Genomic DNA, 24,987 nt, shown 5'->3' on the forward strand with positions numbered 1-24,987 from the left:
GCTTGCTTTCTGCTAGAACTTGGGTTCAGCAGCTTTATTTGACATCAGTTCTTCAGACCACTGGTGCCATGCTCCGAAGCACAAGGGTCCCCATCAGAAATGTATTTGAAAGCTTGATCTGATTGAAACTGAACTCAAGGTGTTGAGAAAAAGTTACGTTTTGGTGATTGCAGGAATGGAGGATGCACTGCACACACCACTGAACTTACGGGTGTTTTATGATTCCAAAGATATAAAGTTCAAGGATTGTGAGCTCTAAGTCTTCATGGCCAGAGGTTGTTTGGATCTCTGAAAAGGTGATGTCAGCAGCCGTGTATCAGGGCTGCTGTAGGTGGGATTAACAGGCCTTCAGGCTACTGTTGGGGCCATTATGTGCTCAGTGATCAGAAGAAGCACATGTGACTGGCTTGATACACACACGCGTGCGCGCACACACACACACACACACAAACTAACAGCATATGGCTGTGGTGGACAGCTGCTGTTCTGCTACTGCCAAATCAAACGATTGCCGTGTGTGATCCACATCTGCTTCAGCCTGTCACTCCAAGGCGCCATGCATGGTTCCTGAGTACGTGGAGGCATACAACGCTGAAAACCTGTTCATTTTTCTTTGTTTAGCACATGTCCTTCCTACACAGTGAAAGGGCGATAAGACAGTGAGCAACAGTGAGCAACAGTGAGTACGCGAGTGCGTGTGCGGGCGCGCACCAAATGTCCATGGACTTCATTTGTGTGAGAGTGTGTCCACAAGCAAAGCCCCTCTGATTAGCAGGCGAGCAGGGTCACATGTGGGAGCCGTTCCACTGCTGCAGGCTTCAGACTGTGTTTACAAACAGGAGGAGGGCCAGTGTAGTGTACTCCGCCATGGGACTCAGTCGCAGGCTACAGTAGCTCTCGGCTGCATCGCAGCTACCGCAGCCCACTTCACCTCTGGGACGACTGATCTTTGCCCCGGACTTGTGATTTGCTGGTTTCATTGTGGTGCCTGTTAGGGTAAGATGGTATATGTGTATGTGTGGGTTTGATTGTTTTTGTGTGTTTGAGAAAGGGGTTGGCTTTTCTTTTCCTTTTTTGGCTACGTTTCTTTTGCTTTTTGAGCTCTCCTTGTGAATCTCCTCAGAGACTGAAGTGGAAGGTTTTGTTTTTGCTTAAGGTCAGCAGAACATTCTGGATTGGAGTTGTCTGTCAGGGCGAGAGACTATGCTTCTGTCACTGAAAGATGAGAAGGGGGAGTTGTGACTGTAAGACCGGGCTGCGGAGACTGTCCTTGAATGACACAAAACTGTGTGTGTGTCCGTGTATGTTCATTTGTGTTAGGAATCGAGCCTGTGTTTGCGTGTGTACGCGCGTACATGGATTGTGTGCCTGTGTGTTAGCCACAGCCGACACTGTGACCCATTTTGGAATTCAAAAACACAAGTCATGCTAAAGGGTGGAGCGGACCCACACATATTGTACAATAGTATTAGGAAATCAGTAAGAAAGAGAAAGCTCAGAGGGGATTAAACAATCAGAAGGGATTAAGAAATAATGCTGTTAATGTAAAGCGTTCAAATACCATTAGGTGGCAACCAGTGGTGATTGCAAGGCCATGTGGAATAGCAAATGGAGATATCAAAGATTAGACAACGAAGTCAGCACACAAACTGACCTTTTTAAGGTCGCGCCATGCACTTTCTCGAATGGAGTAAACAGAATGTTACCTTACATTCTCCAACCCTCCCCCTTATTCCGCCTTCCCTCGGGAGAAAGGGACACAGATGGTTTAGTGTCGTGTTGCCGTATGGTCAGAACACTGTGCTGATGTCGCTTCTCTCTGATTTAACGCCGCAACACAGACGACACTCAGTCTGTGAACCTAAGGGTTTGTTTGATACCAGTTCTGTACGCCTGGCGCTTCAGGGAGCTTACAGCGACGGCGTAACCTCGTTTTGAATTGACTTGTCCCGGGTCTGTGCTGGCTTCAGTCTGAGCTTTTAGACAGAATGCATGAGGAACAGGAGGTTGGGTTAAGACTGTGCATGTGTATGTTTTGATAACTGTTGCTGACTCAGGATGAAGCTCGGACTGTTCATCTGAGAGCCTGTGAAGTTGACAGAAGGACGCACACTTGAGTATTGCAGAGGGTTTACAAAAGTTTCATGCAAGGCTGATCACTTAAGTTCAAAAGAAAGTATTCGAGAAATCGTCTTCATGAGCAATGCATAAGGATATAGAGTATAATCATGTATTCTCTATCCACCAGGAGATACTGTGCATTGGACTAACAGATGGCGTTACACATTTTCCGTATAGGTGATAACAAGACAGTGATATGACGCAAGAGCTACAGAAATAGACTTACAGCTTCTTCTTTTTTTATATAGAACTAACAATATTGCGGATGCACTTTAAATTGACAAGGTTAACTACAGCAGCAGCTAATGTGAAGTCTTGAACAAAACACTTACTGGGGACTTTGATTGTACACTGAGAAAAAGTCAAACATTAACCATCAAATTTAAGGTTTCCAAATTCATTACCAGCCGTACTATGGTAACCAGCTGTGCGTAAGCAGTAGCTTATCTGCTGTTGGGAGCACCACTAAGTCCTTTAAAGCTAATATAATTGCTTTAGCTAAACAAGCCGGGGCATATCTGCGATGATGTCCATTTCAGCTCCAGGCCTCAGCTGGTTCTCCTCTGTGCATTGATATTGGCTGGGGAATAACACGACAGACCAGACTCCTGTTCTCCTCTGCGCTGAACATTTCCACGCCTTTTGTTAGATGTCTTCATGTGATCACTTTCACCATCAGCATTGGGCATTGTAAATCATGCTTGCACCGGTATTAATCGAAAGGTTTTTATCTGGGAAGCAAATGAGATAGCTATGCATTAGAAGGGTGGTGTTTTCTGATTAATGTTTGGTCACCAATCCAATCAAAGATTACCCCCTGATTTATGTTTGTTTCTGAGCCTTAATTAAAAAGGTTGCCTCAGTCAATGCTGTGGATGTGGTCCATCTAAACATTAACAAACATGGTATGTGCCAGGCTTGATGGATTTTGCTCAAAATGTGGTATGTCCACGAAAAAAGGAAGATCTTATCAACTCCATTTAAAGATAGAGAACTCTAATCTCTTTATAATCTTGGGACAATGGCTTGGTTCATTTGTAGAAAACCACATAAACACACACACAGAGCAATTACACTCGTGTCGATATTGACACAAGTGTCACACAATCAATTACAAGGCAGGCAGATGACGTCTTGTGCGCTCCTCACCAAGGTGACGGCCCCAGATACGCACAATACCATTAATGGGTTCCAGATCTCCCGGGACCTGCTACCTCTGTGTGTTCCTAATCCTCCTTCTATGGCTTGCAGCCCTCATTTGTTAGGTTTGTAGCCAAACACCAATCTGTGACCTCCCAATAAAAACCAAGACAACCACACATTTTCTGCAGTCCCACAAACTAGGCAAAGACGCCCTGTGACGCCATCTCTGATGTCACAACCGTAACATGCCACTATCAAAAACAAGGATCTCTCTGAAATGTACAGCATTGCCGTCATAAAATGTTAGTGGCTTTGTCAAATCCTGGAATAATTATATCCCAGAAGGGCTCTTTTTGGAGTGTAACTAACCCCTTGTGTCGTTCCCAGTGATGATACTGTCTGGACTGAAATAACAATCATATATTCATTAAACAGAAACCACTGTATTCTTCTTGCCTTAAGGCGGTCTTCAGCTAAGCCTGGGGTAGACAGAGGTGGCTCTTGTCCGCTTCAATAGGCTGGAAGTATCTTATGTAATTTGCATGGAATCATGAGCTGTTTCGGTGAAATCGCGCACTGCGCACATCAGAAAGTCGTTAAAAATTGATAGCTTCCACGGGAGTTCTCAAACGGTCCTTTCTCCTACAGATACGGTACTTTTGAACACGTGCTTGAGATCAGTGGGGGCTGGTGTGCGTGTGAATTTGTGTACGTGGGTGTGTGTGTGCGTGTGTGTATGTGTGTGTGTGTGTATATACACATGAATAGATATGCTGGGATGAAAGCAAATCCTGATTCCTGTTAATGTACTGTGGAAATGGGCAGGTGTGGCATTGTCCTTACATCATGAAACACCCAAATACACACACACACACACGCACACACACATACATGCTTAGGAAGGACGACACATGCAACGGCTAACCATGCAATGTTTCCAAGTTTGTGCCACAGACAGCTTGATCATGAGTTGTCCTCTCTGTCCTCCCTCCTCGCAGAGAGCTCGCGACTAGGCCTGGCGTGTGAGCAGGTGTTGATCTCCGACCTCCGAGTGTGGAGGCGTGCCATGCGTTCTCCTGCCCGGGGGGCCTGAACCCGTCTCCGCTGTGACGAGTCGTCCAGAGGGACCATGGGATCATCCACGCTGGGGAAAGCAGTCCCCCTCAACACGCTACTGGACGCCTGCATCCAGGCTTTTGGTGAGCGACCGATCGTATCCATACACACACACAAACACAAGGGGTAACCGTCTCTGACCGACATGGCTGTTCCCGCTCTCATGCGATACTCCTTCCCTCCGTAGATTACAATGGGGAGCTGCAGTCCAATCAGCTTCCTCGTACTGTGCTTCTGATGCACCGCTGGTATGTCACGTCCACAGAGCTGGCCGGGAAGCTGCTCATTATATATCCTTCCACGTGAGTCCACAGCTAGCCCAGAACAATGGGCGCTTGGCAGTAAAATGTTCCTTTCTATGGAGTGTTTACTGTGCACTGTACTGTATGGGTCATGCATGGATGGAAACGATTGGATGCAGAAGGAGACAAACTTGATTATTGCGGAGGGTTGATCAAAGTTTCATGTGCTTCAGGAGAAGAATCCTTGTTAGCCGTCTCACACGTTTGGCGGATCGCGAACATACATGTGCAGGGTCACGCACACGCGTGCCAGATGTCCACTGGAGACGTGTGCCTCTGGTTCTCCCATCTTGCTGTCCTTCCTCCCAGGGCCGCTGGGAGCAGTGGGCATCCACGTCAGTAGGACCCGGGGGCTGAGTCCGAGCTGCTCACCCATGTCCTGGCCGGGGACGTGGGCAGCGGAATGAACTCACTCGCTTGCAGCATTTATCGCTCGTGATCTCAGTACACTGGTTTCCAATCAAAAAGAGAAATGGATGCTTCCTTAAGTCCAAATAATATGATTTCAAAGATAAAGGCTCTCTCACACAGGAAATGCATCCCATATTGATTAGCATTAGCTAGCTAATAGCATTCAGTGCTATCCTTTGTAGGATTTTATCAGGTGTGCCATGGCTCTGCTTTCTTATCTGTTATGCAGAGTGAGTGGTCAACATGCTGCCTGGATTCTCTTGTAGACAGCATGACCACCTAAGTGGTTTGCTGTGAATCATGGTACTCAGACAACCTTCAGCAGGGACTTCCTGTTTGAACTCCTAGCTTCCTAGAAATTGATCACTGATCAATAAAGGGTTGACCTTAAAATATTATGTAAATCTCCTTGAGACTAATTCCTGGTCATCTGCTTATGTGTGCATGTTTGTGTGTTAGTGTATGCATGTGTTTCTGCATGTGTTTGTGTTTTCCATCGCATAAGCTTGTTCATCCCAAGAATTTGTGCTTATAGTCATTGTGTTTTTATTGGTCTGTCATTGTTTTTTGTTGGCACTTTGAGTGGCAGTTATTGTGCTCAAAGATAAAGACCCTAACCACCAATCATGGATCTAGATAATACTGTATTTCTTGATGACTGTATTTCACAAGGCAGGATGGGAGTTAAAAATATATTGTGCTTTGGGGTCTAACGATCCAGGAAATGGTACATTTTAGTTGTAAGTTAACTGAAAATAAAGACACACTTCACTCTTCCCTCCTTACACTTTGTTTCAGGTTCCAGATTTATAGTAACTCTATATCCTCCTTGGTTTTGGTGACAGGACAACATGTGACAACAACAACAAGATTTACGTGTGTGTTTTAGCATCAGTCCAAAAGTTGTGTGTTTTCTGCAAGCGTCAGTACCCGTGCACCTATCACACCTCCTAGGATGGGATATAGTGGAAAGATTCTCTGAGCAGGGGCCGGCCTATGTAGATCCTGTGCACAGGAGCAGCTGTGAGCCTTTGAAGGTGATAGTAGACAGGTAGCACCGTCCCCTGCAAACTTGGCCCTGTGCCCAAGGCCTCTCAAAGTGACACTTCCAAGAGATATATATGTCAATGTTGGTGGAGAGGAAAACTTTGGCCTGGTTAACAATAGTTCAAAGAATGTGCTCATGTTAGTCGTTGAAAGGGGCCGACCTTCCATTTGTATTTCTATTGAAACAGATACTGGACATTCCTGTGTGGATTCTTTAGATACTCTTTCAGGGGTATAACTTTGTGTCCAACATGATGTACAGCTGCTACTTCTGAACTGTTTTCTTGAACTTGTCTTTTTGTGTGTGCTCTTTTTCTGTTGTGTGTTTAATTTTGTTCTTTTTATGGATATTTTCAAATGAAAAAGTGGGGGAGGCTGTGTTGTGTATGGTAGCCAGTCTCTCAAAGATTGACCTTAATCCTTCTCCACGTATCGTGACTGCCAAGGAGATGACTGCCAAAGAACCAGACTGAAGATCTGCTATCTAATGAGGTAAATACCATGTTTATGTGTACATTCACCCAATTGAGCTGTAATCCTAAAGACGTTTTTTTTTTTAAAGAGAATCCCTTCCAGCCCTTTGGCTCAAACTGCAGTGGTCGGTCGTGTGTTTCTGTATTTCCTGTCTTGAGGCTCCATGACTGACTGGCTGACACAAGGGAAAAGGAAATGATGTAATTTGAAGTGACAGCCAGCGGCCATCCTTGTGGGACACGGGCATGGCCAGTTGTTTGAAGTCGATATGTTGTTTAGCTATAAAAGCCTTGAGCGAGTCAGCCATCTTGAGATGCATTATTCTATAAAAGAAAGTCCTTAGACACCCAATAACATTAGACTGCTTCTTCAGCCCAATGCATTGAAAACATGAACTTGTTTTATCTTTTGTCAGCAACAAGTATGCTGGGAATCTAAAACTTCCATGGTAGTAAAACATGTTTATGGTTGGAATGGGACCAAAAGGTGTAAATCAAGGTAGATGGTAGAAGATATTACACACAGCTCCACTGGACTAGGCGTCAAATTCAATTTAGTTCTATTCAAACCCCTTAAGCCCAAGGGAAATTCAAGAATTTGCCACTCCCTGAAGCCTCATCACCCCTCTGGGCCACCCCACAGATCCGAGCCGGTCCACTCAGCCCTCAGTCCTGCCTTCCCTGTGGATGATATCGTTCTGAATCATCCCCTCCTCCTCAGGGGATGATTCCACACACACTCTATTAGCTTGCTTTAGCCACACTGGGCAGCCATACGCTCCCAGGGACTCTCATAGTAAACATGTTGTGCAGCAGCTCACTGGAACAGCCGGCTGCAGCAGCACAACTAACGATGATAGAAGGGTCTAACATGCAGTTCAGTAAAGGTCAGCGCATAATGAAGCCCAGAAAACAATATTGTACAGGCTTATTTCTGCTGATGCAGTGTAATCTCAGTGTATCACACACAGATCACACACATGCAGTTTAGAGTATATGTTATTGGACAGTGCCATTTTAAGTATTGTGTGTTTGTGTGTGTGTGTGTCCCCTCAGGTACTGGATAGTGACATTCCCTGCTGAGTTTAACCTGGACCTGGGTCTGATTCGGCTTACGGAGGAGTTCAGAGATGTGGCCGCACAGCTGGGCTGTGAGGAGCACTTTAAACTAATTGACATCTCGACCATGTGAGGGACGCCAGCATTCTGGAACACTGTGTCTCTTTTCCTCTCTCTCTCTGTCTCTCTCTCTCTCTGTCTCTCTCTATTTCTCTCTAACACACACACACACATAATGCTTAATTCACCATTTGCATGAATTTAATAAGAAATGCATATATATATATATAAATATATATATATGGGGGTTAGATGGCTGAGCGGTTAGGGAGTCAGGCTATTAATCAGAAGGTTGTTGGTTCAATTCCCGGCTGTGCAAAATGACGTTGTGTCCTTGGGCAAGGCACTTCACCCTACTTGCCTCAGGGAGAATGTCCCTGTACTTACTGTAAGTTGCTTTGGATAAGAGCGTCCGCCAAATGACTAATTGTAATGTAAATATATATATTCATGTAGATGCACATGTTCTAGATATTCAAGGGTACAGATTATGTGGCTTCGTCGCCTCCTGCCAAGCTACCTGTGACACAGAGCAATATCTTTCAAGCTGTCTGGCTCTTCTCTTGGCCGTTCCTGCAATTGTTGGGGAAATGGTTGACCATCTCCACTTGAACTGTGACTATCAGTTCAGGTTTTGGGTATAACATAACCAGCTGATTGGAGAGTTAACACACACATCAACAAAAATAATGACCAGTTCTGACACTATGGTGTCAACAAAGTCTCTCTGAGGCATGAAGGTCAGAGGACGTAATTTATAGAGAATAAACAAAACAAAGATAACAAACAGCCAACAGGTGTTCGTTATTCAATCAGGCAGATACTACATCATAGACCCGACAGTCACAATATTTTAAGAAAACCTACAGGACCCCTACAAGCCAGGCCTAGAAGGTCAAGGATTATGGTTCTTTTGACCCCAGTACTCATCTTCACCCAGTGCCTAGAAGGCTGCTGCTCAGCCTGCAGAATGTATTTCAGGCCTGACTACTTTCATTGATACACAATATTGATTACAGTAAGAACACATATACTGTATATACATGATGATAATATTAATAATAGATTACATTTTTAATCTTAGCAATGACTAATCTATTGATTGTGATTAACATAAGCACATGGGAAATCTTAGATTTTCCCACAGAATCTGCAGAGCAAATACAGTACAGGCAGCTTGTGTTCATGCATCACATACACACACAAATACACACACACAAACACGAGCCACCTCATGCTGACCCGGCCCCTGACTCCCTCTCCCTGTGTTTGGGCGTTTCCCCTCCCTGCAGCCCATCATACGACTGGATGAGGAAGCTGACCCAGAGGAAGAAGCAGGCCAAGAAGGGAAAGGCCTCGCTGCTGTTTGACCACCTGGAGCCCGAGGAGCTGGCGGAACACCTCACTTTCCTGGAGTACAAGTCCATCAGAAGGATATCAGTGAGTGTGGAAACAGTATCCTGCGAACACATCCACCTGCTCTGGTCCTTTCATCTCTACTTGCCCTCCATCACACACACACCCCACCCTTTCCACCTCAGCGCGGTCATTTTTCCACGGACCCGGGTACATTTCCCAATGTTTTTATAGTCGAATCAGGGGGTTGTTTGTGCATGGTGTATCACAGCACAGGGAAGTGGTTTATTGGTGTAGAAGATGTTTAGAAACGGCCTGTCTCTGAATGCAACTCAACAGTGCTTTTGTCACTTCTCACATCTGTCTCTCTCTTTCTCGTATACACACACACACACACACAATCACACACACACACACACACACACACACACCAATGCTCAGTTCATAGACTACCAGAGCTATGTGATCCACGGGTGCCTGGTGGACAACCCAACCCTGGAGCGCTCCATCGCCCTGTTCAACGGTGTGTCCCAGTGGGTCCAGCTCATGGTGCTCAGCAGGCTGACCCCTCAACACCGTGCTGAGGTCATCACCAAGTACATCAACGTAGCCCAGGTAGGAGGGGAGAGACAGGAGGGGGAGGGGAAAGGGAACCACGTCGAACAAGAAATGAAGAGACTGTTATTGTTCTGAAGAATGAGGTGGCAATGATCACATTTCATTTATTTTATTTTTACTGTTAAGTTTTATCTCGTAAGAAAATCTAGAAGGATAAGATTTGGGCCACATACTAATAATAATTTTAAACCACCATCTATTATAAAAACCCAGAGACCGTCAAAACGAAAATATGGCGTGCTGAAAACCCACTCAAACCACATCTCACATGAGGAAAACGCCAGAGGAAAGGTGAGGAGAGTGTAGGTGTGCAAAAGGGCATCAATCATGCGCATGAACAGATACGCTCAGGGCTCCCCTGAAGCTGAAACCCCGTCTCATCACTATTTATATGATTCTCCGTTTCTAATTGCTACATGCGTTGGAGAGGGAATGGCTCACAAACGTTTAGGAACATGCCACTGGGTCTCTCCATCTTGTTTGAGTGCCGGCCTGTTCTCCCCTTAAATCAGCTTGCTCCTGAAACGATTATTCAGCAGACTAATGTCCACAGCTCTCTTCCTTGTCTCTCGTCTGCCTCTATTAATGGGCAAGGCAGTCTCTTCTTTACTAATGCAGAACGGTCTCTGTTGCAATGCAAGGATACTTTGGGTGTATGGAGAAGCACTAAGATGTTAGAGCACTTTCCCCTGGTAGGCTAGTATTGATTTAGATGTTGTATTGATGTTAATTGTAGGTTGTTATTGTTGATGTGAGAGTCTTTTGAGCATGCCACCTTATGTGTTGTGTTCTTTTCCTGTCCTTCTCTTTCCCTCTTATCTCTATCTCTGAGTCTATCTCTCTGTCTCTCTTTCTGTCTCTCTCTTTCTCTCTCTCTCTGTCTCTCTCTGTGTCTCTCTGTGTCTCTCTGTGTCTCTGTCTCTCTCTCTCTCTCTCTCTTTGTCTCTGTCTGTTTGTCTCTTTGTCTCTCTGTCTGTCTGTCTCTCACCCTCCTCCCTTCCTCTCTCAGAAACTCCTCCAGCTGCAGAACTTCAACACATTGATGGCGGTTGTTGGAGGGTTGAGTCACAGCTCTATTTCTCGTCTGAAGGAGACCCATTCACACCTGGCTCCTGATGTCACCAAGGTCAGAATGCTGCCCTGTCGCCTGGGGCCACCTGTGCTCTGTTGCACAAACACAATGACATATTTCATCCAATCACATGAATTTCCCATCCCCACACTCATTCTGATATCATAATAATCTTATGTCATGTTATTAGATAGCATTAATGTTGCACTGATTACCTAGTTCAATGAAGATAACATTGACTATGTCATCAAGGTGAACAATGTCTTTCAAATTAAAAGATAATACACATTACCTTCAAAAGAACACAATTCCATATCTTGGTAGAATGGGGGATTTCAGGAAGCACTTACCTCATGGAACGCCTCCTGACATTGATACAGATCTGTGTGGGATTGGTCGTTGATGTAGGCTGCTGCGCGCTGTCTCTCTCTCTTTCTGTCTCCGTCTCAATCTCTCTCTCTCGCTCTCTCTTTTTCTGTCTCTGTCTCACTCTCTCTTTCTGTCTCCGTCTCACTCTCTCTTTCTCTCATTTCCTCATTGGTTATCTGACATTGGTTGTTCCCTGTCATTTCCCACAAATGCATCCCCCCTCACCTCACACCCCCCCCCCCCCCACCCCCCCTCCCGACCCCAGATCTGGAACGAGATGACGGAGCTGGTCTCCTCTAATGGGAACTACTGTGCCTACCGCAAGGCCTTCACCGACTGTGAGGGCTTTAAGATCCCCATCCTGGGGGTCCACCTGAAGGACCTGATCGCCGTGCACGTGGTCTTCGCCGACTGGGTGGACGACACCAAGGTCAACATTGTGAAGATGCAGCAACTGTACCTCACCTTTAACGAGCTGGTGTCCCTTCAGAGTGCCGTGGCGCAAGTGGAGCCCAACATGGACCTCATCTACTTGCTAACGGTGAGGAAACAGACCGGCACTCAACAGGAAATTGATTTCTATCTTCCTCGTGCTATGAGTCATTAGCCATCCTCTCGACAGGACACCAAGTTGGTTGTGCTGGGAACTGAGTTGTTGTTGTACCTGCGCTGTTTGTCAGCGTTTCAAACGATGAACCTTATGTTTCAAGTCAGGGCAGCTGGCATGTCATTGTGAGTTCAGTGTGCTGTATATTCTTGTTTCCCCAGCTCTCTTTAGACCTTTACTACACAGAAGATGAGATTTATGAGCTATCGTTGCTCAGGGAGCCACGAAATCCTAAATCATTGGTGAGTCTCGACTTCCTTTGAGGATTACAAATTGACTTTACAAATTGAACATGTTGACACAGTCCCAACACGCTTGCTAGTGTTTGAACATACAACAGTGAGCTGCTTTCCTCATGTCGTCGTCTCTCTCTAGCCTACCTCTCCTACAACGCCCAACAAGCCCCTGGCCCCACTGGACTGGGCATCAGGTGTGCCCACCAAGCCAGACCCCTCGCTGGTGAACAAACACATCAGGAAGGTGGTGGACGTAAGTCGCGCGCATTGAGGAACAGTGTTGACTCCAGAGGACACTGGGAAATGCCGGTTTGAGTCCTGTAAGGACTTGGCAATCAGCCGATGTAAGGCCATTCACTGTAGCACAAAACAAAGAGATGAGAAAAGGATGTGAAGCCCATCCACGTCCATTGTGAGGAAAATAATAGAAAGTTTAAAACGAAATAGGCTATTTTAGTCACAATTCCAAAGAGTGAGACATGTTTAAGTTCCACACAATGAGCAAGTCAATTCCTTTGTTCGTTTCTCTTTTTGGGAAGTCTGTATTCAGGAACTATGACCATGACCATGACGGCTACATCTCCCAAGAGGACTTTGAAAGTATTGCTGCAAACTTTCCATTTTTGGATTCCTTCTGTGTTTTGGACAAAGACCAGTGAGTGTGCCACCTTTGCCAAAGTCGTGATCTGAACTGTGACATGCACACTGCATCCATAGCTTCCCGTCTGCTTCTCAGCCACACAAAAACAGTGCCACATTTACACTCACTCACATTAACACACACACACTCACAGGCTCACTCACAAACACATTTGAATTCTAACACACACTCACATCCCCCACACACAAACACATTTTCGAGTTTCCACACCCACAACACACATTCCCCAAAGACATTCACAAGTGTAAGCTTCCCATACACTGAATTTCACACATTCACCCAATTTCTCTCTCACATTCAACCTATTCCCTCCCACCCTTTCTGTTTGTCTGTCTGTATAACTGTCTTTCTCTCAGACACACACGCAGAGTATAACAACAGAATAAATGCTTTAAAATGTTGATGTGTTTTCCTACTGTATGCTAAAACAGTAAGCATTTTTGCCAGCCACACAAGTGTTTTTGTTTTTTTTGTTTTTTTTGTTTCTTACCTGGCATCACAAGGTCAATCCCCTATTGTAAAACTGCAGAAAAACTGTGAGATCACAACAACAGACTCGAGTCTGCTTTTAGCCCCTGAACTGAGGGAGGTGCTTGGTCACTGTAGCTTGAGGAGATGGGAGGGTGAAGATAGGTGAAGGTTATGGCTGACTATGACGGACACACACATTCACACACATACTCTTTCTCTGCATCCCCTGCCTGTCCTGGGTGGTTCATCTGTTCAGTGGAACGCTCAAATCACATCTCAGTCCGCCTCAGTGACTCTGACTCAGTGAGTAGGTCTGGAGGAGGAGGAGACAGGAGGGAAAGGGGAGTGGAGAGGCAGCCTTCCAACTGTGCTTGTTTTTTTTTAAATGCTACTCTCTTTTGGACAAACAGAATTGAGAATATGATTGGCAGTACTGATGGGACCAAAGCAGACTGAAGATAGTCTTGATCATTCATACTTTCATTTAGCTCGTGTTTTCGGAAGTATACTTGCTGCCCCCCGTTCTGCCATGACCCCTTTTCTCAAATATCTTTCATTTCATTTCTCTCTCTTTTCCTATCACTCCTTCTCTTCAGGGATGGTTTGATCAGTAAGGATGAGATGATGGCATACTTCTTGAGGGCCAACCCCCTGCTCCAGTGTAAGATGGGGCCTGGCTTCATTCACAACTTCCAGGAAATGACATACCTGAAGCCAACCTTCTGCGAACATTGTGCAGGATTTGTACGTATGAATTTCCCATCTTTCTTTGAGAGGAGTAGAAGAGGACTGTCTAACACACCTTTATTTAGGTTGAATGGAAACTGGGAACAGTAACACAACTCAAAAAGGGTCTTCATAAGTGTTAATGAAACCTCAGATACAAAATATTTAATACCCAATAACTATGTCCTTTTTCATCAGAAATGGGAAGTTATTTTCGAAAAGTACAGATAGATCTGAAATACTAGGTTTGTTCTCTTAAAATTCTCAGTAAAGAGTTGTAAATCTACCCATCCCTTGCCTGCCTCTTTGTAATTTTAATGTTGTTGATGCATTTTGATGCTTACAATAAATGTTTAATGTTAGATTTTGAAAATGCACCTAAAACAACATTGAAGTAAAGATTGTTGTGAATGATACATTGACATTTATGAAGGTGTGACGTTTGCTTATGAAAATCCCCTTCAAGTAAAGTGTTACTGAAAACCGACAGGAAGGCAGAGATATGTATAGTATTTTCAATCTAAGCCATGACCTTGCACACGCACATTAACTCTGTGAAGCAACATTACTGTGAAACTGTCGTTTTTTTTAAATGGTGACAGAGTAGTTTGAAATCAATTGTTCTGAAGGAATATCAGAGTAACATTAGATTTTCAACCTGTATTTCTGTGTTGGAGAGACAGGGTTGTGGTATCTATTTCAGCGACCTTGGGGTTGTTTTTTGCCAACAACTTATTATATAATCTTTAAACAAACCATGACAAGCCCATGGTCAGCTACAATATAATGAAACCTTGCAGACGTTTATCTGTACTCGTTTGTCTGAGTTCCTACCCGATGGGTCTCCTTGACCTTCTGAAAGAGGAATTACTCACAGTGCATGGAGGGAATCAACATACAGAGAAACAATATGTTGACATGACTGCTGGCTACAGCAGCATTACAGCGGTCCGTTGTAATTAAGATGGATAAAAACAATGAGTTGACGGAACACCACATTCGTTTTGACTAATTCTACAGAAGAACTTGTATGACAGTGTATGCATGCACACCGTACCTGTGAGATCATGTTTTGTGCCTAATGGCATAATGACATGCACAATGTCGTCCATTGTTATTTTCCTGACTTTAATGCTGCATTAGATTCATCTGTGAGAAAAGCACAATGATGAAATGAGAATATTCTCACAAAGCAAACTGGCACAAATGGATGTATACGGGCAGGCAGGCACACACACACACTCACACACACTCACACACACTCACACACACACATAGTTTACAGGAAGGGTGTTGTGAGGAATTATATCCTGTTTATGGTACAAAGGTTTACACTTCCGTCTTGGCTCACTGTGTGAACATGCTGTGTGACCATTACAAATTCTAACATTCTCCTGTCGTTTCTCCCTCCCGGTCTCTGTTGTGGACCTGCTGTTTGAGCAGCTCTGGGGAATCATTAAGCAGGGATACAAGTGTAAAGGTAATCTTGGACTTGGGCCTAATATAATTTATTTGTTTGTGTTCATTCTTAGTTTTTGAAGACCCGAACCAACAGAACAGTCACACAAGTGCAACCGACATCATACAACTGACCTCAGATGGTATACGTGTCTAGTGTGTATGTTTGTGTTGTGTTTCAGACTGTGGGGTGAACTGCCATAAACAGTGCAGGGAGTTGTTGGTTCTGGCCTGCAGGAAGCTGCTTCGCTCCACGTCTCTGGGAAGTGTCTCCCCTGGAGGACTGACTCACAGCTCTCTGCCCAGCAGCCCCGCACTGCCCACCTGCAAAGGTACAGGAACGCCCCTCCACCCCTTACTTCTCTATTTGCTTGTTGACCTTTTTCATAGTTGTACAGATTTAGTTTTCATCCACTTTGTCTCTGCTGTAAGTGCAGTTTCTTTTCTCAGTGGGCATTTTCTTTGTCTTTCTCTATTCAGCACCTGTAGAATATACAAATACACACCTATTAACTTATGCTTTACTTATACAATAACAATATTGAATTGAATATAAGCTCTGCCAGTCCATTGAACTAGAAAATGTCCTGCAGATGAAGACGAGGTGTTTGAGTTTCCCACAGTGGCCCCGGTGGGTCCTGACCTGGAGGGCAAGTCCATCACCCTCATGACGGGATCAGCCCAGCGGATCTCTGTCCGTCTCCAGAGGGCCACCACCAGCCAGGCCACACAAACAGAGCCCCTGTGGCCAGAGCATGCCTGGGGGGCTGGGGATGGGGGGTCGCACACCTTCCCCAAGATGAGATACCGGCCCCATAGGAAGGCCTCCAAGAACAAGGGCTTTGCCCGCTGGGAGAATGAGTCTCAGGTCCCTGCACGGGGCAGGAGGGATTCCCAGGAGCAGACGGATGGCCCTGCAGAGGTGGTGCACAATGGAATAACGGCACACAGGGAGAAGGTGTGTGTGTGTTTGGGCTCGCTTCACATTAGAAGAAGGTTTAAAACGTGAAGTGCGTTTGTGTTTAGGCTGGTTCCAGAGAATAATGACATGATTATATACATGTTTCTCTTGCTTTACTACAAGGTCATGTTGACGACAATGCTATTCCGTCATGCACACATTTCATGACATTTAAGTCAGTTACATTATATTCAGTTTCATCAATTTCAGCCCACGCTTGTGATGTTTTTTTTTACCCTTGGATAGAATACACATTTGCTTATCTAGCACAAAATGGGTAACCTGTGCTAGGTCTGAATCGGTCATGGAAAACAATCCTTTCTGCAACTTCTTTGTTCTCTGTGTCTGTGCTCTTCACCCTTCACCCTTCAGGCCAAAGCAACATAACATTTTGTTATCAAAGCCTTGCATACTTCCATCTCTGTGGAAACAAGTGGATTCAGAACCAACGCACAAAGAGACATTTTCTCTTTCATTCACAGGGAGATTATCTAGATGAAGGGAGTGCAGAGGCCAGAGAAGCACTCTGATTGATAGCCTCTTGAGTCAAACTGTTTACCCTCATCAGATTAGGATGGCTAAACCAAGCAGGATATGTTGGCAGTAGTGCAGCATGTCAAAGATTTGATTGAGTCAAAACAAGGTGAAATAAAGTTTCTACTGTATTATGATAAGGTACTTTTACCTTTTAAGATATTTGGATTGGGATTGGAGGAAAAGAAAATCAAATTCTTCTGTTGGAGCCAAGACTTAGTTTTCAATTCTGAAGCCGATTTGAATTTTGAATTTTGTACTCTGTCTAAATCTCACTTCAGTGCAATCTATAGTCAGGGTTTGATAATGATGTTCTTGAAGTTCTTTGTTGACTCTCTTACTTATACATTTATTGTAACATAACACTGTGGATAGCGTATAATGTTGAATATGAAAAAGTGCATCTGGTCAGTCAATAAAAGCATTCAGCTTTTGTGTGCTTACACTGCTAACAGTGAATTAAGTGTTTGTGTGTGTGTTTGTCTGTGTGTGTGTGTGTGTGTGTGTGGGGTTACTCTCTCCCTTGGCAGGACAGCTGACTTGGCCACGGTGAGGGCTGGACCAGGGGCCCCCGGAGGCCCCGGCGAGCCCGCCCCAGGAAGTTCTCCTCTCTCGGGGAGGTACTTGGCTGCCTCAAGCCCCCGTTTGGTGACCCAGAGTAGCCCAGCCCACCCTGGAGCGCTCTCAGCATGCTCAGGACCCTTGTTCTGTCCTTGCCCGGAGACAGATCCCTGATGTAGACATTGAGGATTCACAGAGACAGTAGGGGCTGAGAGGGAGTGAGAGGATTTGGTTGGGGGAACTGAGGAAATCCTGGCCTGATTGGTGTAGAAACACTCCAGGATGTCCCCCAGCATCACACTCTGCCTTCACTCGCCTCGAGTGTCATTGGCAAAGGATCATGGACATCCAGGAAGTGATTTAGGTTATTCAGGCTCAACCACATGAACCGGAGTGAACAGAAATGATCGGGTTTTGACTGTGCCTGTGTGAGTGAGCACATAGTACATATTGCTATTTAATGCGTGAATGGGAAATAACTTTTATTGTGTTTTAAGAAGAAAGGGCAACTACAATTTATGTCAGGTGGTGTCACTAAATTATCGGTTGGTAAACATTCAGTAAACATTGGGAAGAGTATATATTGAAGGTGGTATGATGGAAAGTGTGGAGTATTCGAGTAAAGGGTGAATGCATGGTAGAATACGATATTGTACGGAGCGGGGCAAACCTGTGGAAAGTGTGGGATAACATGAAAGTGAATGAGAGTGAAAACAAGGTATGTTTCTGAGGGTTCTTTCATTTAAAGTGGACACAAAGCCTAACTCAACAACTGATCGTTCATTATGTGCCAGTTCCATGTCTCAGTCTGGAATCTGAGAAGAAAAAGGTACTTCAAGAGTTGGCTAACAATGTAAAAGGAAAACACACTGTCCATTTAGGAATTGTATACTGATAGTAGTCAGGGCTTTTTGGTTTTTATATTATTTCAAAGGGACTTCAACTCAGAGGACTACCATTTTGCCATTCTAATGAGTCCCGGCCAAAGACTTACTGTGCTCAGCATGTTCTATTTTAGAATTACAAGGTCTCTGAAATAGAAACCACAACCCTATACATTTTCAACCATTACTATCTAAATGTGTGTCTGTGTCAAACATGTTCATCCTCCTATCCCCATTGAGTAACTAGCCGTGACCCATAACCTTTTTAAACTGTTGACAGATCAAGTCTACTGGCTGAAGGCCGAGGTAGTGGAATGAAATACCCAGTAAGTCCCCCCACCTGATTCCCCACAGGCAGCACCAGGTATATGACCAGGTGATTTGTTGCACAGTGGTTGCCAGGCATCCGTAGAGCAGGTCAGTCCCTCCTTAGTCACCAAGGATACAGTAGATTACATAAAGTGATGCATGCACAAATTAGTGTGCGAGTGTCTTGTTTTGTGTTTGTGTGTCTGTGTGCATGCGCATGTGTGGGAGGGGTTCTTTCATGTAGAAAGTACCAGAACCAGCTGCCCCTCTTCCACTACTGCACCCCCCCCCCCCCTCTTAGGGTAGGAGGGACGAGCAGGTATCAGCAGGTGAGTTTGACATGGAGATCTCTGAAGAGACAAAACAGGCTGGCCTTCTGATTGGTGCTGCTAGTCACAAGCAGAAGCACCATTTGTGGTTGAGAGAGGGGAGACAGCTGATATTCTGTTAGAAACACAATTTATAGGAGGATTAATTGTAAGGACACAACTGGGATTCAAGGGGGTGACAACGGTTCACACAAATGTATAGTTTATAGATTCATTAATGGATGGTCTATCTAAATAGAAGTACCAAATTATGACAACTGTGTTGGCATAATTTTAGTACAGACACAAAACCAAACTCGCATAGGTATGGCTAGCTAATGGACCTAAACTTAAGTTAGGATGTACTTTAAGCATGCATTTCAGTAATAACACTAATGAATCTCAACCTGTAAAAAGTCTGGTGACTTTTTGTCTCCATCACATAGACACCGAATGATACTTGATCTCATTATGACTTTTCTTGATGGTTTTTCTCAAACATTTCGGCATTGAGGGACATTATGATAATTACAGTCAACCTTGCTACTACTGTGCATAAAATGTTTTGTATTCACATTTCAACAACTTTTTTTGTATTGTTTATCAAACTGTTATTGACTGTAAGAGCGACACTGATCATCTTACTATTATCATGAACTGGTCTACTTGAGAGAGAAAAAAGTGTTATCCCACTTGATTGTATATTTATAATATATTTTACATTATTATTGTCTATACTGTTTTTATCTATTGTTGATGGAGAGCCTTCTGTAGCATTGCATATTTGGTCATTGTGTTATTTTATGTCCATGTACTTATTTTGTTTTATTTTCTAAATGCAAACTAGATGTTTATGGTAGAATAGAATATTTTTATCAGTTTAACCTGCCACCAATACAGATACTTCTTCAGGAAAAAGTGAAGCCATGGAGTGGTTGAAATCTTACCACTCAACCCCTAAATATTGTACATTTTACAGATCAATGCAGGTTATTTTACACCCATTTGAACCTTACTTTGATTCATGTATACATATTCTATGTACATTGACCCATAAACTCCCATTTATTAAATCAAAGGACAGGATTCTCTGGTCTCTTTGATACGTCTCTATTTTTGCTTTTATTTTGGTATCTTTATGTTTAGAGATTTTTGGGGCTTACGGTATTTAAAAATATTTTTCTAAAAATAAAGAAATTCAGAAGAAAAAGAAAATTAGAACTTAAAACTAAATAACATTAAAGTTTCTCATTAATCATACTAACCAACTGGTTGTACTCTTTCAATATCTGTAGGGTCTTGATTGTACTTCTAAATGCTGAATTGTTCTCCATATAGTCCACTATGTGCCATAGATTGATTTGCCAACAAGTGTGTGTATTATTGGGTCTTGACTGTTAGTTCCCTGTCATAAAGATGAACACCTGACATGCTGTTTTTCAATTAGGCACACAATCTGTCATCTTAACCATAACCATTTCCAATAAAAATACAGTTCTTTTACACAACTCTTTCAGCCTTCCCTAGAAGTATGGACATTTAGCGAGATCTACTACATTTAGGCCTACAATAAAACACAGTGTGCATTATGAAAGCCCACTGTTATGATATTCAACAGAACTCTGCCTTTTTGGTAATTATACTGTCGTGTGTAGAATCAATAAACAATAAACCATGGACACGTGTGCCCAACCACACACCTGTATTTCCACAGTTCTTATTTTTACAGAATAAATGTGGTCATTGTTTAATAGCACCATCTAGTGTTATTTCTTTCTCTCCACACATTTTTTGACGAGAGAATCATTATTTTGAGGACTTTTAAATGCTTAATGGTTATGATTTACTTATGATCATAAGATGATCGCTATGATTCATGCTATGATGATATGTTATGATTGTATATAATTGTAACCTAAGCAAGTTTGTACAGGCATTATTTTAACCGGCTCAGAGGCAGGAGGCTGGCTCAAGAGGACCCCCAGCATGCCAGCTGAGCAGTCCCAGTGAGCAGAATTGTTGGACCACTCAACGAGTTTAGGTCATTTTTGTGCTTCTGTGAATTCAATACCTGTTAGCTAGATAGCTACTGGAATGGAGAATGACATTCTGGACTCGCTTGAAGACCTGGGGTAGGTTCAAATGGACTCTCTACATATTGTCCAAGCTAGCATGTAGCCGATAGCTAGGTGGCAGGCAGTTTATCCAACCGGTGAGCCGGTACTAGTAAATCTTAACTAATGGTTAGCTAGTTAGCCAACACGTTATCTGATGACAATAATACTTTACACCTGAATTGATTCCGTGAAGCAGTGGATGTATTCATTTGTGTTAACTAGTTTTTATCAGCTTTCCTCGTAGAAATATCGAGATCTGCAAGCATTTAAAGTAGTCTGCCACGTCATTGTTTAACTTATTAAACACAATGTGGGCAGAAGGAAGCAGTTCTCATTGAGTAGCTACACACTGGCAGTGATCAACCCTTGTGCTGGCTTCGGGTCATTGTGACCCACCGTCGTGGTGCAAAAGGTGGGTCACAATGACCCGAAGGCAGCACAAGATAAGATATTAGGCCCCACCTAATGCTCTCATTGGGTCCTACCCATATTAGGACTGGTTTCTATTTACAATAAATCTGCCCACTCCCAGTTATGTGGCATCTGCACTAATATGAAGTACTGATATGTTGAACTGAGTTGCAGCCAATTCAGACTACGACACTAGCCTGAGTCTTTAACTAGACATGCATGCAAACACACACATAATACCACATAAAACTACTCTGAACATGGTCCAACCAAGGTTAACTACTCTGAACATGGTCAAGTGAAAACCCTATGTCATTTGTGATTTTGGTCAGTTACCAAGGCCCTCTGTTAGAGGATGGGGCACTAGAGGCAGCAGCAAATGTGGGAGCGGCTTCACCAGAGTTCACCAAGCTGTGTGCCTGGATTGTGTCAGAACTGAAACTCTACTGCCAACTGGAAGAGAATGTCCATGCCACCAATTGTGAGTTGCTGTCTTTCTTGTGGCGGGGGTGGGGGTAGAATGTGGTGACATTCTACCTTTTTAATTAACCGAATGGCTTGGCAACACCAACTGACCACCTGTACCCACCACAGGTCCAAGTGAGGCTGAGGGCTTTCAGCTGGAAGTGAGTGGTCTGCTGTCTGAGCTGGCCTGCCCATACTCTGTCCTCTCTTCTGGAGACGTCACGCAGCGGCTTCTCAACAAGAGAAACTGCCTACTACTCATCAGTACGTCAAGAGCATCATTAATGTCATGTGACCTGTGTTGACAGTTGAAGAAACCTTCGTATCCCCTGTTACAAGGGAAAACACATTTTAGATGATTGGGTTCAAGTCTTCCCAAAAGCTGAGACAGACTTGAATAAAAAAAAAATGTTTAAATGCATGTCTGTAACATGACATTTTATGCAGTGCCATCACATTTACAGTCCTAGTAATAATAGTGTGGTTCTCTCCATTCCTTGAAAGGTACTTTTTAGCCAACCTAGTTCTTCTTTTTACCCTTAGCCTTTCTAATCTCGGAGCTGGAGGCGTCGAGGATGATCCTGGTGAACAAGCCCCAAAAGGCCGCTGAGCAGGCTGGGGGAAGTGAGGTGTTTATGGAGCTGAAGGGCATCTGTTTGGCCTTGGGAATGTCCAAGCCCCCTGTCAATATCACCATGTTCCAGTTCTTCAGCGGCATTGAGAAGAAAGTGAGTTGGTCTGTCATGTAGTATATGTACACAGTAAAATATCTTATTAAGTTTTGATAAGACATGAGATACAAGATCTCCTCTCTGCATCGTCTTCAGCTGAAGGAAGCCCTGGCCAAGGTGCCACCAACTCATGTCGGACGTCCTCTCATGAAGAAAGCACTTGGACCAGTTCACTGGGTAATGTCATTTAAACAAATGTTGAGGAAGTCTATTGTTAACCATCTTGAATACATTTGTTTATCTGATAACACTACTAATTATACATGCGTTGTCTTTTTTGCAGGAAAAAATTGAGGCCATCAACCAAGCACTTGTGAAGGAGTATGATGTCAGGAGAAAGATGTTGTTGAAGCGTCTTGATGTGACAGTTCAGTCCTTCGGGTGGTCTGATAAAGCCAAGGTACTTTGTTATTATTTCCAGGCACATTTTAACTACTATTTGATGCATCACCCAATTAACTAAGGGATTAGAATTGTTTAGCATTAGCATAGCAATGTACATCTTTAGTAAGTAAATAAGACGTCCTGATGGTAATTTCCTTGTTTTAAACAGACACATGCTGAAAAGCTGGCCAAAGTTTACCCGCCTCTTCGTTCGACACTGTCTGCCAAGAGCAAAGTCACTGTGGCCCACCTCTTTGCTGCACGAGAAGACCTCTCCAACATCCTGCGCACGAGCAGCGGCAGGATAAGAGAGAAAACGGCGTGCGCCATCAACAAGGTGGTGTTAAGACGTGCTTGAGCACTGCTTGGGTTATGAACCCCCTGTCACTCACCCCCGTGAGCAACTGTTGAGTTTATTAATGGATGTTGTTCACGTTTGACCCAGATTCTGATGGGGCGCGTGCCAGACAGAGGCGGGCGACCCACCGAAATTGAGGCTCCCCCTCCTGAGATGCCCACCTGGCAGAAGAGGCAGGACGGCCCCCAGGGAGGAGGACAGCAGTATGGAGGGGGTGGACGAGGGGGCGGCAGGGGGGGCTACGAACAGCATGGAGGTCGTGGAGGCCACGAGCGAGGAGGAGGAGGAGGCTATGACAGGGGTGGCAGGGGTGGAGGAGGGGGCGGCCGAGGGGGTAAGGTGCAGGGCGGCTGGTCAGATGGAGGAGGCGGAGGTTACAACCAAGGTCATTACCAGGAGGGCGGAGGTCATCAAGGTGGTAGTGGAAGAGGAAGTTACAGGGGAGCGAACTACCAGGGAGGCTTCCAGGGTCCTGGTTACTCTGGAGGAGGACACCAGGGGGGAGGAGGGGTAGGGGTGGGTGGAGGTTTCCAGCATGACAACCATTACCAAGATGGAGGTCGGCATCAAGAGAGGGGAGGTCGAGGGGGTCGTGGAGGAAGGAGCAGAGGTGGGAGAGGAGGCCAGGGGGGTGGATGGGGGGTGAGAGGTGGTCAGAATTTTAACCAAGGAGGACAATTTGAACAGTTCTTCCAACATGGTGGCCAGCAGTACAATCAGGCAGGCTTCAGCCAGGGCAGACACTACACTAGTTAAAACAAAGTGCAGGCCTTTACAGCAGAGTCCTTTCAGGTTTGAAAGAGAAAATGCCTTATCTCAATGTGAATATGAAAAAAGCATGTTTTAACATCCTTTATTCCCCTGAAAATGTATGAAAGTGTATCTGCTGCATGCATGAAAAGTCCCACAACAAGCCTTTTTCTGGATTCCATCTTGAGGTATGTTACAGAGGACTGTTCAGTGTAGTATTTTGCATTGCGGGTGTTTTTCGTTGTGTGTGCAGTGTTCCGCTATTTGCGACATGATCGCCAAGGGTTGTCTGCCGCAAATTCATTGTGGTGCCAACTTTAACTACTGTGTGGGCTCTGCTGTCCTGACTTTGTTGCGACACTACTCTAGCCTTATCGCTGAGATTTGAGAGAGGAGACAGAAGGGTGTCCTAGAGGTTTTCAGTGTTTAAATACTTGTATGTCTGATAATAGGACTACATATGGGGTTCTTGCAGTCCATCCTATAGTTTTATTGAATTTGATTGATACTTGAAAAGAAACTAGCTTTATTTCTCCAGTATTTGTTTTAAACTATAGTTTACATAAGCTCAAAATAATAAGAAAAAAACTGAGCATCAGAATGTTTTTTTTTCTTCTCTCATTGGAAGTAGTTATTACTGGTATCTACTCTCTTATTTAAAAGATGCCACCTATGCTGCTTATGGACATAATTGTGTACATATTTGGATGTGAGACAGATTGTTTGGAAGTATGAATGAGTGGAAGGTGAGCAATAAACTGTTGATTTCACGTTGCCAGTTTCATCATTTTCTGTCATTTGTTGCATATTGAACCACAGTTTTCAACATACAGGCACTACTGTCATTGCAATATATTTTGCTCAAATAGAAACTGTTTGTATTGAGTGAAAATGTTCTCAAAGAAAAA

The 24,987-nt window shown here is 44.2% G+C and overlaps 2 protein-coding genes across 4 annotated transcripts in view; both read left to right on the plus strand.

Annotated features, from left to right (window-relative positions):
- rasgrp3 (RAS guanyl releasing protein 3 (calcium and DAG-regulated)) overlaps positions 1-20,593 on the plus strand; it is a 32,591-nt gene extending 11,998 nt beyond the window's left edge. For 2 of the 3 annotated variants that reach the window (XM_067236219.1, XM_067236220.1), the window contains exons 2-16: positions 4,263-4,463; positions 4,568-4,670; positions 6,570-6,632; positions 7,670-7,801; positions 9,025-9,172; positions 9,530-9,703; positions 10,716-10,832; positions 11,413-11,688; positions 11,916-11,996; positions 12,130-12,243; positions 12,530-12,645; positions 13,719-13,866; positions 15,292-15,328; positions 15,489-15,638; positions 15,900-20,593. In XM_067236219.1, the coding sequence (XP_067092320.1) occupies positions 4,394-4,463; positions 4,568-4,670; positions 6,570-6,632; positions 7,670-7,801; positions 9,025-9,172; positions 9,530-9,703; positions 10,716-10,832; positions 11,413-11,688; positions 11,916-11,996; positions 12,130-12,243; positions 12,530-12,645; positions 13,719-13,866; positions 15,292-15,328; positions 15,489-15,638; positions 15,900-16,315 (2,145 nt within the window). In that variant the 5' untranslated portion in view covers positions 4,263-4,393 and the 3' untranslated portion in view covers positions 16,316-20,593. The remainder of the gene's footprint in view (positions 1-4,262; positions 4,464-4,567; positions 4,671-6,569; positions 6,633-7,669; positions 7,802-9,024; positions 9,173-9,529; positions 9,704-10,715; positions 10,833-11,412; positions 11,689-11,915; positions 11,997-12,129; positions 12,244-12,529; positions 12,646-13,718; positions 13,867-15,291; positions 15,329-15,488; positions 15,639-15,899) is intronic. The other variant, XM_067236221.1, reaches the window with a different exon arrangement.
- Positions 20,594-20,888: 295 nt separating this feature from the next.
- fam98a (family with sequence similarity 98 member A) lies at positions 20,889-24,849 on the plus strand. Its single transcript, XM_067236491.1, has 8 exons — positions 20,889-20,995; positions 21,724-21,872; positions 21,986-22,120; positions 22,400-22,584; positions 22,684-22,764; positions 22,871-22,987; positions 23,141-23,308; positions 23,417-24,849. Exons 1-8 carry the CDS (start codon positions 20,958-20,960, stop codon positions 24,083-24,085), a joined length of 1,542 nt encoding a protein of 513 aa, XP_067092592.1. The 5' UTR covers positions 20,889-20,957; the 3' UTR covers positions 24,086-24,849.
- Positions 24,850-24,987: the final 138 nt, after the last annotated feature.

Source organism: Osmerus mordax, chromosome 5 (genome assembly GCF_038355195.1).
Source record: "Osmerus mordax isolate fOsmMor3 chromosome 5, fOsmMor3.pri, whole genome shotgun sequence".
NCBI lineage: Eukaryota > Metazoa > Chordata > Actinopteri > Osmeriformes > Osmeridae > Osmerus > Osmerus mordax.

Excerpts from the sequence above, each read along its gene's own strand:
- fam98a (XM_067236491.1), top strand. The coding sequence starts at position 20,958 with ATGGAGAATGACATTCTGGACTCGCTTGAAGACCTGGG. Across the intron at positions 20,996-21,723 it reads GACTCGCTTGAAGACCTGGG|TTACCAAGGCCCTCTGTTAG; the intron begins GTAGGTTCAAAT and ends GATTTTGGTCAG. Across the intron at positions 22,121-22,399 it reads AAACTGCCTACTACTCATCA|CCTTTCTAATCTCGGAGCTG; the intron begins GTACGTCAAGAG and ends TTTTACCCTTAG.